The 16482-nt window shown below is 40.1% G+C and overlaps 2 protein-coding genes across 3 annotated transcripts in view; both read left to right on the forward strand.

Annotated features, from left to right (window-relative positions):
• Positions 1–4971, forward strand: part of tex264a (testis expressed 264, ER-phagy receptor a) — a 62277-nt gene extending 57306 nt beyond the window's left edge. For both annotated transcript variants that reach the window (XM_041034944.1, XM_041034945.1), the window contains exon 4: positions 2465–4971. In XM_041034944.1, the coding sequence (XP_040890878.1) occupies positions 2465–2829 (365 nt within the window). In that variant the 3' untranslated portion in view covers positions 2830–4971. The remainder of the gene's footprint in view (positions 1–2464) is intronic.
• Positions 4972–6973: 2002 nt separating this feature from the next.
• The window catches only part of grm2a (glutamate receptor, metabotropic 2a), a 31623-nt gene continuing 22114 nt past the window's right edge, over positions 6974–16482 (forward strand). Inside the window, exon 1 of the mRNA XM_041033910.1 lies at positions 6974–7084. The gene's annotated coding sequence lies outside the window, so the exon portion shown is untranslated. The remainder of the gene's footprint in view (positions 7085–16482) is intronic.

Genomic DNA, 16482 nt, shown 5'->3' on the forward strand with positions numbered 1-16482 from the left:
TAGTGTTTCAGTGTCCTGTGGGGTAGTCAAGTAAAGTCAAGTCAGATTTTATTTGTGGAAGACATTTTCTATCAAGGCCATTCATTTTAAACTAAATAAGATATATTAAGTCCATACTAAAAAAATGAAAAAGTTTCACTGTATTGCACAGGAACGGGAGAGACAAAACTAACTAAAAATAATCTAAAAATAATACAATACACAGTCGTAACTTGGACAAACTTTAACCCAGATTTCTAGAAATAATAGAGTGTTGGTTTGGCGCAGTTTCTAAGTCTGCTTTTTACAGAACAGATTTTGGCAGAAGATGAGTCATTCATCTCAGCTCGATCACGGCTTTAACAGTTGTTGTTATACAACACAGCCGAAAAACAAAAGATTATTTATACTTTTATACATGTGGCTTTTTACTGAATTTTTGCTCATGTGTTCTTTTCTTCCACCTCTGAAGTCTCCTCTGCAAGCATAACTGTCGAAGGCTCACTGAGTAATATTTGTTGGTGGGAGGTGTGAGATGCCTCTTATATATTTATCAGTCCTGGTCCTGATTCTTGTTTGGAAATTAATTTCTCTCTCGTTTTAGTTTAGTCCGTTTATGTCTTTGACCCACCTGTCACACTGTGCTTTTCATTTGAACCACTGATTGTTTGACACATTTTATTTCCACCTTCCTGTAACTACTTCTTTCTTTTCCCTCAGTTACTGTTTCTAATCACAGCTGTGCACATTACAGCATATATCTTCTGCATCGCTTATGCACAGACACCTAAGAATAACAGTAGCCAGTGATGATGGATGGCTATTTGGTCAGTGAGATCATAGATCAAAGGCCAATTAGAATTAGGTTTAGTCTGAAAGCATTAGCAAGCTAATCATGTGGGTGTAGAAATCTCCACCAATTAAGCTAATGGACGTTTTTCATGATGATTTCAGATGTGTCTTATGTGCTGCAGACAGCAGCAGCAAGAACATTTCCCTCCCTGCCATGCTATAGTTAGCTGCACAGAGCCACAATACGGGATAATTACATGCAAGTAATATTAGTAACATGTTGGTCTGTGACTTTATATAAAAGATCTTTTCTCCTTTTAACTATAATAATCTAGTTTCTCTGAGCTCAGCTGTAGCATAGACTCTTGATGAGCTGTAACAACCAGGTTCAAGCTGAAGGATGAGGGATTTGGTATATTTGTAATAAAGTATTGATGTAAACTTCTCTGAGACAGATTTTGTGAATTTTAAGTGACCAGAGATTTAGAAGTTTTATAAGACCAACACAATATTTCTCATCTTTGATCAAAAGATGGCAGAGGATGAACTGCATATACATGAGCTTTAATACAAAGCAAAATGTTAATGTAATTTAATGTTGTTGCTGTATAAAAATGGTGATGTGTTTTTGCCTCATTAGTGGTGTGGCTCTTAGGAAGGCAGTCCACAGTTTTGGTCTAGATTCAAATGTCTCAACAACTGTAGACAGTCATGGTCCCCAGAGGATGGATCCGAATGACTTTGGTGATCCCCTGACTTTTCCTCCAGCACCACCAGTAGGTCAGAGTTTTCACTTAATTGTGAAATATCTGAACATCTACTCAATGGGTTGGCACAGAATTTTGAATAGACATTCATGGTCCCCAGAGGACAGATCCTAATGACTTTGATGATCCCCTTTCCTCTAGTGCCACCTGAGGTAGATATTTTGCAGTTTTGAGTAAAATATCTTGATTAAACCATTGGATGGTTTGTCATGTAATTTGGTACATTGTATTACATATTCATGTACACAGAGGATGAACTATAATAACTTTGGGGATCCCTTAACTTTTCATCTAGCGCCACCATCAGGTCAAGTGTTTAATTTGTCCAGTACTTTTTACTGATGATCAGATTGATTCCTGCGAAACTAATAACATTCTTATCAACCCAAAGTGTGCTTTGTGTTTAGTGGTAGTCTGCAAATGTTAGCATCCTAACACACTCAATAAGATGATGAAGCTCTTAAACACTATACTCGCATTGTCATTGTGAGCGTGCTTGCATACTGATGCCAGCATTTATCACAGAGAAGGGCTGTGTGTAAGTACAGCCTCACAGAGTCACTAGCATGGCTACCCAAATGTGACTTGATTTTGATGTGTCTTGATGCCCGTTACTAATATTATGTGCATCCTATATCTTATGTTCAAACTAGTGTGTAATGAAGGACAAACATTTAAGGAGTGCAGTGACCATAATAGGGTGCTTTGTCAGAATTGTGGAGTTATCAGGGACTTCTTTACATTCCCACCCAGGGGAGATTCTGCTCCATAAGCACAACAGATTAGCTCGTAATAAATCAGCTTACAGCAGTTCACTATAAATTACTTTTTCTTGCCTGTAATCATTTTATTTTATTAGACAGATTCGGCAGAAAGATTACTCATGCAGTCCATTTTATCTGTATCTTTTTCCTGTGTTGCCACAGGTGCTGATTCCCACAGTGACGTGAGCTCAGTGAGCGGCGGCGTGCCCTGGGACAGCAGAGAGACATCCCTGGCTGCCTCCACGGCTGCATCCCTGGCCTCATCCCTGCCTCTGAGGGACGTAATGGATGCAAACGAAGACATTAAGCACAGGGACCACAGCGACAGAGACTCAAATGAGTCTGTGGGCAGTGGCTCATCCTTTGAAGAGCTTGACATGGATCAGGAGGAGCAGGAGGAGGGAGTAGAGAGGGAGGAGAAGGAAGATGGGGAGGAGAAGGAGCTCCCTGAGGGTGAGGATGGAGCTAGAGAAGCAGTTGAACTGCTGGCCGAAAAGAAAGAGTCCTTGGGGGATGGAGAGGAGTAGGGAGGATGCTGAAGAGATAAGGGATGAGGCCATGTAACACTGGCATGCTAGAGAGTTTCTCAGTTGCTGTTGCTGGTTATCTGTCATGTAATCTTGTCGGAGGATCTAAAGCTGTTGATGCCATGACCAACATGCCATATTTTTGCGCCTTCTAATTCTCTTTTTCAAGCCTGTACTTTTTGTTATACTGTAATCTCGTTTTTTTAAAATAATTCCTGATCTAATATTTAAACTCTGTCAGGATATAAACTAAATTAAAGTAAACCTAACTGTCTCTGCACATGGTGTGCATCAAATGAGAATCAAGATTTGTTTAAGTCTATATTTCATTTCAAACCGTAACTTTTTCAACTTGAATCACCACCATTCCTGGTCAGATTAGAAGTGACGCTTCAGTTAAAGATCCACATCAAAGGAATGACACTGGATCAACATACAGCATCTCTTTGCCCATGTGTGACAGTTGATATTGTACCCCACTTTCAAAGGCACGTCCCGAGGAAATTTATGTCACGTGTTTGTGTGCATTACCTAACTTTAGTGTCTTGATATACAGTAATGATTGGGTTGAAAATGTGCAGGAGCTAATGCTGTAGAATTTTTGGCGGACCTATTTCATTGTGGTATAATTTTTTTTTTTAACTTTGGATAATATCTATCACACAGGAAATTCTGAAGTCTGGAGCAGAGAAAAAAAAACTTTCATCAACCCCAGCACGGAGACCAGTGAAGTAACATCACCGAAGTCTCCAAGTCACTAGGACAAGGGTTTATAATAGAAATAATAATAGAAAATGTTTTTCCCTTGGATACTGTACAGAACTTTTTATTGCCATTCTGTGCTCACGTAATTGCTTTTTTTTTTTTTTTTTATTGTAATCTTCTCTTCTATAGTTGGTTAGTTACACCACTCTACAGTTCTGTTTGTAGACAAAATTCACTCACTTCTAGAGACTAGCTGTGATGTGTTCATAGGATGAAATTGCTGGTGCTGTCAGATATGGGAAATAATGTACAGCACATTGCCATGGTTGTGTCCTTCTGTCGGTAATAAAATTTTCAAATGAAAAGTCGAGTAGACAGGAATCACTTGTGCATAGGTGTTTTTGCACAAAAAAATTAAGTCATTCTACGTGGATGTCTGTTAAAAACAGCCTCGATTTTCTACGTTTTGTAACACAAAACTACACTGTTACTTCTGCACTCTTTCTCAACTGAGACAGAGAGATGTATCAAAGTGTGGGTGGCAGTGGGACATGTTGTTGTACAGAAGTTATCCATGAGGCAGTAAGCTCCTTATAACTTAAAAAGCTCTCTCTTAAATGTTAACCACCTTCACAGTTTCACATTGTAATGGCTGCCAGTGCCACTGCTTGTTTGGAAAGTCACACACATGGAATTCAAAAGCTGTATAAAAGAGAAATGTCCAAAAACGAGCCAACAATGGCATACTGCGTTGAGAAAAGTACGCGCTGCCGTTGTAAGATTTTCTTGAGGGAGTAATTTCTCTTGGCACATTTCATCAGTGTGGATGAAACAACACAAATTTATCTTATCTGTATCTTTGGGAATCACAAACACTTCTTAGAATATTATTACAAAATGTCCAAATTCTGTCGCCTTAGCAAGAGCTGCACTGATCTGACCAAGCATTTGATTGAGCGGTTTGGCATTTGTGTCACAATATACTTAATCAGCTGTGTGTACACCAGAAGTGGAAGAATACTGCAGACTACTCATTTTTGATGGACATACGTGTTCCTTAGCCAGTGGTCCTTAATGAGCATCATGACCTATGAGTACAAATGTTTTCATTCAAATCCAGCTCCATAATAGGCACAGTAATTTTACTGATTAATACACCGTCCACCAGAGAGAGAAAATGCCCTTCTTGTTCCCGGTCAGGCCGACATGGTGGATATTAGCTTATTGCACATATATTGTATATTACAGAGATAATGTATCAAATGATATGTTTGCATAACTTGTCCATCAGAGAACAGTGACAGCTTTTATTTTTCATCAGTTAATTGTCCAGCTCCTTACATGTCTTAGTCACAGTTCTCTGCCAAAAAAAAAAAAAAAAAATCAAGGGAGCATTATGAGAAATGTTTGTTTATGTTATGTGTTTATGCATAAAAATTAATATTGACCAATATATTGTTTATTTAAATGCTCAAATATCAAACTCAGTATCTTCTGCAAAAATTCTGTATTTGTCTGGCTATTGTGGACTCTTCCTAGGTGCAGAAGTCAAGACGATCTATGATGGCAGAAGACATGCTGTAGATGGGTGACAAATTAAAGGAAAGGTATGAATAAATCATTGGAGAAACATAACAAATGCATTTTTTTCCATACAGGCCACGAGGGGTCACTGAATGAGTTAATGAGCATGAAAATGATGGTAATCATATGCCGTGGCCTGATGTTCGCCAGATGTCATAACACCCGAACACCTATGGGAGGCTTTGGACCTATAATGTATTGACATTGCTCTTCACCACATCAATGAGTTCAGAGACTTGTTGAAGCTTATGGGGCCTGATGGTGGTCTTACTAGGGTGTGTTATGTGGGTAATTCCTTTAATTTGTCCCCCATCTGTACCTTGTTCTGTTCTTGCGTGTCTGCAACATAGATATGAAGCATCATATCTTATGTTGTTCATCTAGGAGAACCACACATCCAGTCACACATCTCCCCAGTTGTTAGGTGCATAGGAGAAATGACAGACTTCCATCAAGCTTTCAAATATTCAACCTTTGTTTTCTGATTGGATTATGAGGTTGGTATCTATACTGCCTTTCAGAGGTGTCATCAGTCTGCAGGGACAGATGCCCTCACCACATGTCGCACTTTCAGTTTTTATCCTGGCACCCCAACCTTTGACCAGCGGCAAAAATGAAAATCAGTCTGGAAGAGACTGCGATGGCACACTGGGTCAGCAACTGATTTAATTAATTGTGAAACCCACAGGGGTGTCATGCAGCTTTGAGGGCACGGAGATTATTGCCTTCCCGTGATGTTAATTATTAATCTCATTATATTGCACGTGGAAAGAGATAGGAGTGTGTGTGTGTGTGTGTGTGTGGGGGGGGGTTCCAACATACAAATTTAGATGCCGAGCATTGCGCGTCTGAAGCTGCTTTTGGCAGGATAGAGAAAAGGGTCGCAGCACATCCCTCTCAGAGCGCATGTGCCCCTGCGCGCATCACTGTGCCATCTGGGACTGACCTCACACTCTCTCGTGCCGTGTCACAACTTGCTTGCGGCTCACAAATTCCAAAAAATTCCACCGCTGGAAATAAGCAGTCTCCAAAGAATCCTTATCTTAACGTGATGTAACCCCCCCCCCCACCCACCCACCGAACGCGTGAACAAATAGGGGGTGACTCTTAAAGCTTCTCCCCCATTGATATTCACATCCAATCCGACAGATGTCAAACCAGAACATAGCGCGTGAAAGAAACCGCGTAGTCTTTCCCGTTATGCTTTGCATTAAACAACGTTAATTTCGTGTACAGTTGCGATGAGCATCTCCAGAAACTGCTCTTGCGTGGTGCAGCTGCGCCTTTGTTCAACTGTCCAAACCTTCTGAGAGTTTAGGCTCTCTCAGGTTGATGCGCTTATCCGCAGCGAGCGCTTTTGTCAGCTGATACATTTGAAAAATTCTGTTGCCATACTGAAGATTTTTTTTTTTTTTGCGAAGCCCACTCGAGTAACAGGTAGCGTTTAAACTTTGTGTCTAATTCTTTTCTTTCTTGCGCGCTGCAGCAGAGAATCTGGCATCCGATCAGACTCGTTACCGTCACGTTTTTGCTCCAGATTGCGCGGTTAAATTTATGATATTTCGCTTATACACTTTAAAGTAAAACGCCCCTATTTTCACCAGAAAACACAAGTGGGCGTCAGTTGCGTTTTGTCTTAAGCTTGTTTTGGGGAATGTGACTTTTTGAACCTCCTGGTATCCAGCGGCTCGTCGTGTGATTGTGGGGTTTTGGGTGGTGGTGTTTTTTTTTTTCTTCTTCTTTTTTTTTCAGAACCTCGGACAGCTCCTGGCACGCGACAAACTTCAGGCAGTGACAGTCGCCTCCTTCATTAATTCATCCAGCTCGAGCGCAGTTCACATCCACACTGATTTTAGGCTTTTAAAAAAAAAGGCACTCAACACTGCTGCAAAAGGATGCTGCTGCGCTGGGTTTACACTGTCCATTCATCGAACGGCAGCGCTGGAAACTGAGGAACCCCGCACAGGTAAGAGATGTTGTGGGCTTTTTTTTTTTTTTTTTTTTTTTTTTTTTATCTCGACTGATTTGTGCCTGAAGGTCCATTTTTTGTGAACTTCTTACAGTACGCACTGGTTTGTTGAGAGGGTAAAGTAAGTCAGTTTATTCGGGTTTGAACATGTTAAAGAGTTGGCCTCACCTTAAGAAAATCTTTGTAGTAGATGAAGGAACCATTTATTGCGTAATTTCTAATTTCCTGGCAATATCATTATTCCTTTTTTCCATATTGGAAATTGTTTGATGACCACATTTTGCCCCCTTTTTTTGTTGTTATCACCACATCTCTGGCTACAGCTATGTCTACTTGCTGCACAACCTTCCACATGTGCGAGGCTGCTGAAAAACTACTAAACAGGCGCTGCGGTGCAAACCAACCGCCATATCTCCAGTCTCACTCATTTGGGAAATCACTTTTTTTGTAAAAAGTGCGAAACGCAGCCGAGAAAGTCGATTAAAAATTCTAAAAACTTGAGAATTACTTTGAGTGCCACAGGGTGTTGGAGAGAAGAAGATATTCTACACATAACCACGGTTCATCTTTTCGACTGATTTCTATTTTCGAGGAAGGCATTTCTTTAGAGTTATATTCTCCTACCTCAGAAAATGCATTGTTATCTATCATTACCGCCTTTCCTTTCTCGTATTAAAATGAACATATTAATAATCCGAATTGTTAGAAACAGATCAGTGCAGATTAACATCACAGTGTTGTAAATTAGCGTGAGAACAGTGAAATACTATGTGTGGGGCTACATATAAAGTGACGGACTCTGTGCTGTTCTTCGATTATCAGATCATCAGGAGTTTAAAATACATTTTTAAACACATGAAGAATATAAAAGAACACCCCAAGGCGCAAATACTTAGATGCTGCGTCCTTAATACTGGACAAAGTCATTAAGGGAAGCAAAATGTACTGTGGATGCGTCCTCCAGTCCCAGGGGCATCTGTGCTGCATGTTCAGCAGATAAAACACAATGGAAGCCCCATAACAATAACTGTTTAACTGATCATTAGTATATCAGAGGTATGTTTCTGAATTTCTTACATAACAGAATAAAGAGCTTTAGTAAATCGCCCTCCTCTTGTAAGAATCAGGCATGTTGTGATGTGTGAGCCCAGCATTCACAGCTGAAGATGTTGATTACTGTAAATTATTCAGGTCATGGCGGACTGAAGAAGAGCATACTCCACAGCCATCATCTGAATCCAGAAACAGAGAAAAAAATAGCAGGAGGAGGTGAGGCTGTCTGACCTGTGGTCCCTCCGCAGTTCAGTCCTGTAGGCAATATCCCTTACCTGATGCTTTTGACTTGATGGTTGCAGGGGGACACACTTGTTAGTGTTGAGGACAAGGAACGCTGTTAATTGCATTGAGTGTGGGACAACCAGAGCTGGGCAGCAAGATGTAATTGTTTTGGAACAATGCAAAAATAACTTTTTATTGGCAAAGAAAAAGCAAAACCTCTTTCTCAGGTGTGCTCGCTTGTAAACCCTTAAGCTGAATGCCTCTAATACAAGCGACTCTATAATCACAAGAAGCCTCTTTAACAACCCTTTAAAGGTGTCAGCTTTCTTTTAGCTGCTACAGTGATCTACAAAGTGACTGACCATTAGTCCCAAGTAAATATTACGGCCAATAAAATGGCTGTGTAACAAACTTTGTGGTTGTAAGTTTAAGAGACATCTGCTTTTGCTTCATTGTCACTCCGACCTCTTACAATACACTGGGGTTACGTCAGCTACCAGTTACCAGAGATTAAATTTCTGTATGATAGATCCCGCCAGTCCTATCAAAAAGGACAGACCACTTAATGGCTTAGTCTTCCTTATGGTTATGTATGTACTTAAACACACATGCACACAAACACACACACACACATACACTGGCAGACATCCAACACCAGTTGGATGTCTGCCAGTGTCGTCCATTTAAAGTCTGGTCTATACTGAACATCTGATGCCTATAACTTCTGTTAAAGGAAATATTTAATGCCCCTCTGCACTATTCCATCCTATCCATTTGCACTAGTGTTAACAAGACACAACTGTGTGCTTCTTAAGGTGAAGGCAAAGTGACAGTGAAAGATTAAAAAAAAAAAAAGATTGAAAACAGTGTCCTGACACTAATTTCAGACAGAATGAAATTAGGAGGAGTATAAACTGAATTTCAGCACAAACACACACATTGAATGAATCTGTAAAGTCAGCCCCTCATTCATTCACAATGCAGTCTTGATAAAACCATGGTTAAATAACATTAAACTAAGAAAACGCACTCTACCCTCAGTAGATTTCTACTCAAGTAGAACGGCCTTACTCGAGTGAAAGCATAGAGAGGCTTCCTATTAATTAATGATGTGTGCATGACTCTCAGATTAGAATTAACAGCTGCACTGACTGCAAATGACTCATTCCTGTTTTACATTCTTTGTGTACGTGTGAGAGGCTCCTAGGTAAGTCCTGGGTCAGCTGCATCAATAATTTTTATTATATAGCAATAGTGAACTGTTGTTGATTCCTTCTGATTCCAGCTCTGGCTAACATGGGTTCTGACTTCGGTACTGCTAAAGGGATTATTAGCACTCGAAAGAGTAGAATTAATAGAAATTATTCCAGCACAATAAACAAAGCCTTTTCATATCTGTGGATCTACTGAAGATGCCAGGTTTTCTACCCCTGTCCAAGAGATATTCATGTTTACAAAGACTTAGCACAAGGTGTCAAAAAGAATTAAATCAGCTGGTAAATCAGCTGTTGTTTGCCCCTAATTTAGGGGATTTGGGCTGTAAAGACAGATAGTATGTTTACACAGATGGATTTTCAATAATAATATGCATGTCAAGTCAGTGGAGGAGAAGGGTCAGGCAAGCTGAGCTCTCTTTACGTCTCATGCAGCTGATGTTCTGTTAAAAGAGTGTATCAAGAAACTTTATATGTGGCTGCAGCTGAGCCTCTGTTGATCAGAGCATTTCAACTGACCTATAGTTATAAGTTGTGAGTGTTTTGAGATCCAGCTAACTAGCAGCTCAAGTGTAGTGATTTTCCCCTCTCGGATTATTTAATTTTAATCATTTTCACGGGCCTGAAAGTGTAAAACTACAGTATTACACAGAAAAGTCTGAAATAGAAACATAATTTTATGTATCAGCACTTAGTTTATTCTGAAAACAATGGCAATCATCTTGTAACCCAGTAGATTAATCCCACAACCCCTTGTAGATGTCTTGACCCCAGGTTGGGAATCTCTGCATTAAAGTACCGGACCTCAGACAGATAAAACTGATCACCTCTTACCTGAAATCAAGTGAAAAATGTAAAAACAAACAAACAAAAACAGCTTTTACACCAATTGTGTGTGGATTTATTACGTATTTATGTGTAAATGTCAAAGATAGATAAATGTGGTAAAATATCCTTTTATTTACTGGTTTAATTGCCGTTAAAATATTTATCCTAAAAAAGAAAACATTCTTGTTAAGGCCACATTTGCGTGTTTCATGACGTTAATCTGCAGCTCCAACCTTAAATGAACTTGTTCTGTGATGAACAGACTGATGTCTCATACCTACTTCACAAGGACAAGCACGTGATATATTTCATAAATGACGCACAGAGGTTTGGCATTATAACCTTAGGTACTGTCCCTCCAACCTCTTAGTGCCCAGGCAGTGATGACAAACACAAGGCTGTTGAATCAGATGATATTTAGGATAGAAAAAAACCTATTTTCTCAATCAAATTCTTACTATGAGTGATGAGGACACACAATTTTCTGCCAAAGTTGGAACAGTTTGGTTGTTTCACTTGTGTTTCACTGTATTTGTTCTTTTGCCTGTGATCGTCTCACTGATTTTAAGTGATTTGAAGGGACAGGGGCTCAAAAAAAAAAAAAAAGTGATTTCACGCAATCCAGTGCATCAATCTAGATTTAGCAACATTTGAATCAAAATGTGATGACATTTGCGAGTTGCTAGCTCATGTGTTCAGGGCACTGTCACTTGACACAGTCCTGATGAAGCAATTTAGCAAACTTGAATGTTGATTGTTGTTAGTTATATTAATTTAATCCAGTGTTTTAGAGAAATATGTTGGATTTCAAACCTTTTTTTCTTTTAGTAGTTTTACAGAATATGCTCGGGTGCGCTTTGTTTGCAAAAGTCTCGGTCAAATCAGGAGAAATACTGAGGCACAAGTTCCCAGATTATTTTGAGTGTTGCTGAATGGTTGAGTTAAAGTGAGAAAAAAAAAAGGAACACAATGATCCTCTGAAATAAAGATGGAAATACTACTGCACCCCCCAAAATATCACAACTTACTCTGAATGCAATGAAACTTTCATTTTGCCAAGGCAAGAACTAAATGAAGAGAGGTTGAAGCAGCTATTTAAAAACAATTCTGATTGCTCTGGGATATTGTTTTTTTTAAAGTTATATAAATGATAACATTTAAAAGAAAAATAGAGGAACAGATTGTGAGCTCTCATTGTGTCGAATATAAAACAATATAACTTAAATACCCTCACTGATACTAATTGTTAGTCCAGGAACAGCATTTCTAATGATTTCCAAAAAATGATGGTGTTTCAGGCCACTTTCTTTTAACAGTGGTGGTGCTGAGATGATGAATAATGCAGAGATACAATAAAAACCTCTAAAACAAAAGCACCGTACATCCATCATGGTGTTTGAGCCAATCATAGGCCTGGCAGTAATGATCTCTGAGAGACAAAGAGAGAGAGGATGAATGTTTGATGAGGATGGCAGAATGGGGCTCCTGGGAGGAGAAGGGACCGTTGAACACATGCAAGGGATTCCCCTTTTACAGGTAGAGATGGATGAGGGGGAGGTGCAGTAAAGTCTGCTTTGAAAGATGGGGCAAGCTGTTTGTAAAACAGAGGCATGCATGCTGTAGAATGAGGTGGACTGTATGATAATCAGACACTTATATGAGATTCGTTTTCTATTTTCTGACTGTCTAAAATGAAGGTAAGCACACTTCTGACAGAAAATAGTTCCAGTGATGCAGTGAGCCTCTGAATTGATTCACGTCTTCTTAATTGCAGTAGCTGTGACTCAGAAAATGCCTTGAAATTCAAGCTTCAAGGACCTCTTCACTCTCTAATTGCTTATTGTACAAATGACCTTATCAGAAAAGGTCAGTAGTTGGGTTTTTGGGAGACATTTCATTGTTTTACTGATGTAACTGCAGGGTTATCATCGATCCCATCAATCTTCCTTGCAACATTAACCGAACTGGATTCAAATGCCCAGTTGCTTCGCATATAATCCATTTAGGATTTCTTGTAAATATCTTATCTTTCATCAGTAGTTTCCATAGATCTTGTTGGCAGCCATCTGTTTTTTAAAATGTAAGAGTGAGTCAGAAGTACCTCACCGTGCTCCTGTAAGGTAGCCTACCTGTAGGTAGCCATGTTACAACTGGAATGAGTCATTAGGAGTAGTTCCATAGAGGTTTAGTGAGAAAAACCCAGCCTTGGAGTAAAGGATTAGTTGCTCAATAGTTTGTTAGATATAAAATTATTCGTTTTAAGCTGGAATTATTCTTCTGTGAAGATGAATGTAAACAACTCTGCAAACCTATGCAGAGAAGGGTGTTATGGGTAACTGTTGGCCGTGGAGGCTTGCAGAAAAGCTTAAGCAAATACCTCCCAAATCTCAAGAACACATCCTATGGGAATGCATGTTGGGAATTCATGCTGATTGCTTGATCCAAATCCAGTTGGGAGTCAGGTTAAAAGCCAAAGAAACTTCTCCAACCAAAAATCGTTTCACCAACATGCTGCCCAGAGAAGCACATTTTATTTCAAGGAGTTTATTAAACAAAACTGCCAAAAGAAATCGCTGGTTCCGGCTTCTTAGATGTGAAGACTGTCAGCTTTCTCTGTTTCATATCATGAAAATAATCTCTAATTGCAGTCATAAACTCTTCACATGAAAGAAATTGAGCAAGATAAAAACAAAACAAAAAAATCTAGAGCTCAGACAGACTTTTTTTTTTTATGGTTGTTTGTAAGCCATTATCTATTATTCTGGGGAGTGGTATGTACTATGGGGAGCGGGGTTAGGATTCTGTTCACAGTTGGGCTCAGTAAATTCCTAAACCAGCTGGTCACTAGGTTTTTGAGCAAATGTTACTCAAACAGAAGTAAACAGCGCATTTGCTGGAGACTATTTTTCACTGCAGATTAGTAGATGTGCATTTTGGTGCTGTGGTGAGTTTTTATATGGCAGCATTTTTTTTGGAATCGACTCAAAACAGACAGTGTGCATGTTTATTGTATAGAGGGAACATGTCACCAATCCTTAATGTGTTTTTAATAGTTGTTGGAATAAATGAGGTCTATGGTTTTGGTCTTTTCATGTGTTGACAATAAGGGATATTGGTAACCTTATCCTTTAATGTGTGTCAAGCAATTCAATCAAATATCAAATATTCAATAGTAAACTATTAAAGAGTTTCATTTGTCACAGGTGCTCCCAGGATTAGAGCTTCATGCATTGTTTGTGCCTGGTAATGTGTGTGTGCATTGTGTGTGTGTGTGTGTGTGTGTGTGTGTGTGTGTGTGTGTGTGTGTGTGTGTGTGTGTGTGTGTGTGTGTGTGTGTGTGTGTGTGTGTGTGTGTGTGTGAGCACTCTTGAGCCTTCTTTCCCATTAGCAGACCCATCTTCAGTCTTCCCCCACCCAGGACCATTCTCTTTGTCAGCTGGAAATGTGATTTTAGGGAAGCCTGACTCCCATTACCTTTGCTTCCTCTTAGCCAGGCTCGAAGTCATTCCACTGGGATCTCCAGCCTGCTCATCCAGGCTCATGGCTGCATATACAGTAGATGACCTCCACTCTTCAACACTTGTTATAGCCTGGGGGTGGGGGTGGTGGGGGTATTACCATATTAATGCTGCACTCAACTCCTGGGGACAAATGAGTGCCATAAAAAAAACACCCTGTATACCATCTTTCTCAAACCCCACCCTCGTACACTGCTGCCCACACTGCCGCTCGTTTTCAGTTTTTTCTGCCCTCTCGCATCTGCTATCTTTTCTTGGATTTTTTCGGCCCTCATCCACTCCTCCCATTCCTTCGCACAGTCTGGTTTGAAGTGTCTAAGAGGCTGGCAGGCTTTACACTCTTGAATTAAAAAGGCCATCTGGTGAAGAGGGAAACAGAGATGGCTGTATAGAAGGAGAGAGCAAAAATGAGAGGCATGGTTTTTCTTTGAACTTAACGTGTAGACAGAATCCTGGGTGGGATATTACATCTAAAGTGTAAATATTGCTCTAAGCATCTGCCATTTATCCATATGTACAGTATTTTGGAATTGTATCACTCATTTGCTGTATGTTATGAGCACAGCAGCACTCAACAGCTATGTCAAAAATTGGCATGGGTTTACCCCACAGCCATAAAGTATTTTCACCATTCTTATGCCTGAATACATATTTATCAAAGAAATAGTTTGGCATGTTGGGAAATACTCTTAGTTTCTGTTTTGCCAAGAGTTTGATGAATGGAGTGGTATCACCCTCATGTCTGTATGCTAAATATGAAGCTAGTATCAGCAGCTGGTTAGCTTAGCTTAGCAAAAAGACAGGAAACAGCAAGCCTGCTCTGTCCGAGGGTAACAGCAGCTGTAAAACTGCGATGACTTGTTATAGTTCATTTGTTTAATCCACACTAAAGCTGCAGTGTAGAAACAGCATGTTGTGGTTTCATGAGGAGGCTGTGTGCTCGGGCTATTTCTTGGTTAGCAACAGGACTTAGGAATAGAAACTGACCACGTCTGCTAAGCTGAGTTAGCCGGCCATTTACATTACCTTCATATTCAGTATACAAACATGAGAGCGGTGCCATGTAGAGGAGATGTGGAGATTACCAGCCTTTACTGCTCGTGACTTTGCAACAACAGCTTGTTTAAAAGTATGTTTATCCCAGAAGGAATTCCGCATGCTATCACAATCGGCTGGATGCTGAAGTGTAGTGAGCAAAGACAGGAAGAGACAGAGAGTCCACTGGTAAGATGGAGGCCCCCTGTGGGAGTGCTGGATCAGGGAGGAGACTGACAACGCGTCAGCCAGAAACCCTTTTGTCACCATTCTCTCTTGAGGCTGTGTGCTTAAGTGCTTTACCAGTGTTACTGCCGGCATTTTTTTTTTTCACTGCAGAATTCTACTCAAAATAAACACATTTAGTCAGTTTACAACCCAGACTTTTAGTTTCCTTCACCATTTGCGTATTTATGACGGCAGTGTTTCACACGTTGCAGAGCTACACTACAGCCAGAATACACTCCCCAAACGCTAAAACGTTCTTGTTGTACACGGTTGTATTCTTTCGCTTGTCTGGGGTTGCCTTTGTATGCCAGGCAAGTAACAGTGACTTGGCCCATGTGTGCAGGCTGTTGCAATGGATTTTCACTTGTTGACAAGCTGCTGAGGGAGCAAATGAAAAGTCTGACTTCCACACACTTATTTTTATGTGGAAGAAAAAGGACCCTTTGAGTTCCACTGACAGTTCATCAGACGTAATGCAACATGTCATATCTCATTTCTTATTAAGAGACTGTAGTGTTTGCACCAGAAGCATCTCTAAGGCTGTAATTCTTTATCAACCAACTGCTCGACAACTAAGAATACTGATGGACCAAAGAAGAGATATTAATGCAGTGTTTTAGTGGTGTGAAACACAGGCTTGTATCATTCACTTGTTGTTTTATTTGGCTGTTGTTGTTGCTGTTTAAAAGGCATAGCATGAAAAGATCTGACTGAAGTCTGATCAGTTTGGTTGGTTCACAGTGCTGGCTTCCCAGCTCTCCCATAGGACCTAGCACCATGCATGGTCAGACTGGCCTGCTTGTCCTGGTCTGTCTTCCACTTCCTCTTCACCCTCTCCATCTACTGGCAAGTTTCCATGGAAACAAGAGGGAGGGAGAGAGAGAGAGAGAGAGAGAGAGAGAGAGAGAGAGAGAGAGAGAGAAAGAGAGAGAGAGACGGAGGATAGAGAGAGAAAAAGACACAGAGAAACAGAGAAAAATCCCAAAGAATGGGGTCTACAGTCTGACTCCTGTTGAGAGCTTTGTGTTGTTTTAATAGGTAAGCCAGTATTTTGAAACAGAAAGAAAAAATGTGAGTATTAATATCCCACTGCTCTGTTTTCATCATCTCTCATCAATACAGTTAATTACTGCCTGTCAGCCTTCTTGACTTGTTGAGACAATGGATATGAGACAGATCACTCTGGCTCAATAATTTACTCCAATAAACTTCTTCCACACTCAACACTCTGCTTAATTAAGCCTCTGGGATTTGTGGGGGACTGACACCAGGACTGAACAATGACCCAGTGTCT

The sequence above is a fragment of the Toxotes jaculatrix genome, chromosome 3 (assembly GCF_017976425.1).
Source record: "Toxotes jaculatrix isolate fToxJac2 chromosome 3, fToxJac2.pri, whole genome shotgun sequence".
Taxonomy (NCBI): domain Eukaryota; kingdom Metazoa; phylum Chordata; class Actinopteri; family Toxotidae; genus Toxotes; species Toxotes jaculatrix.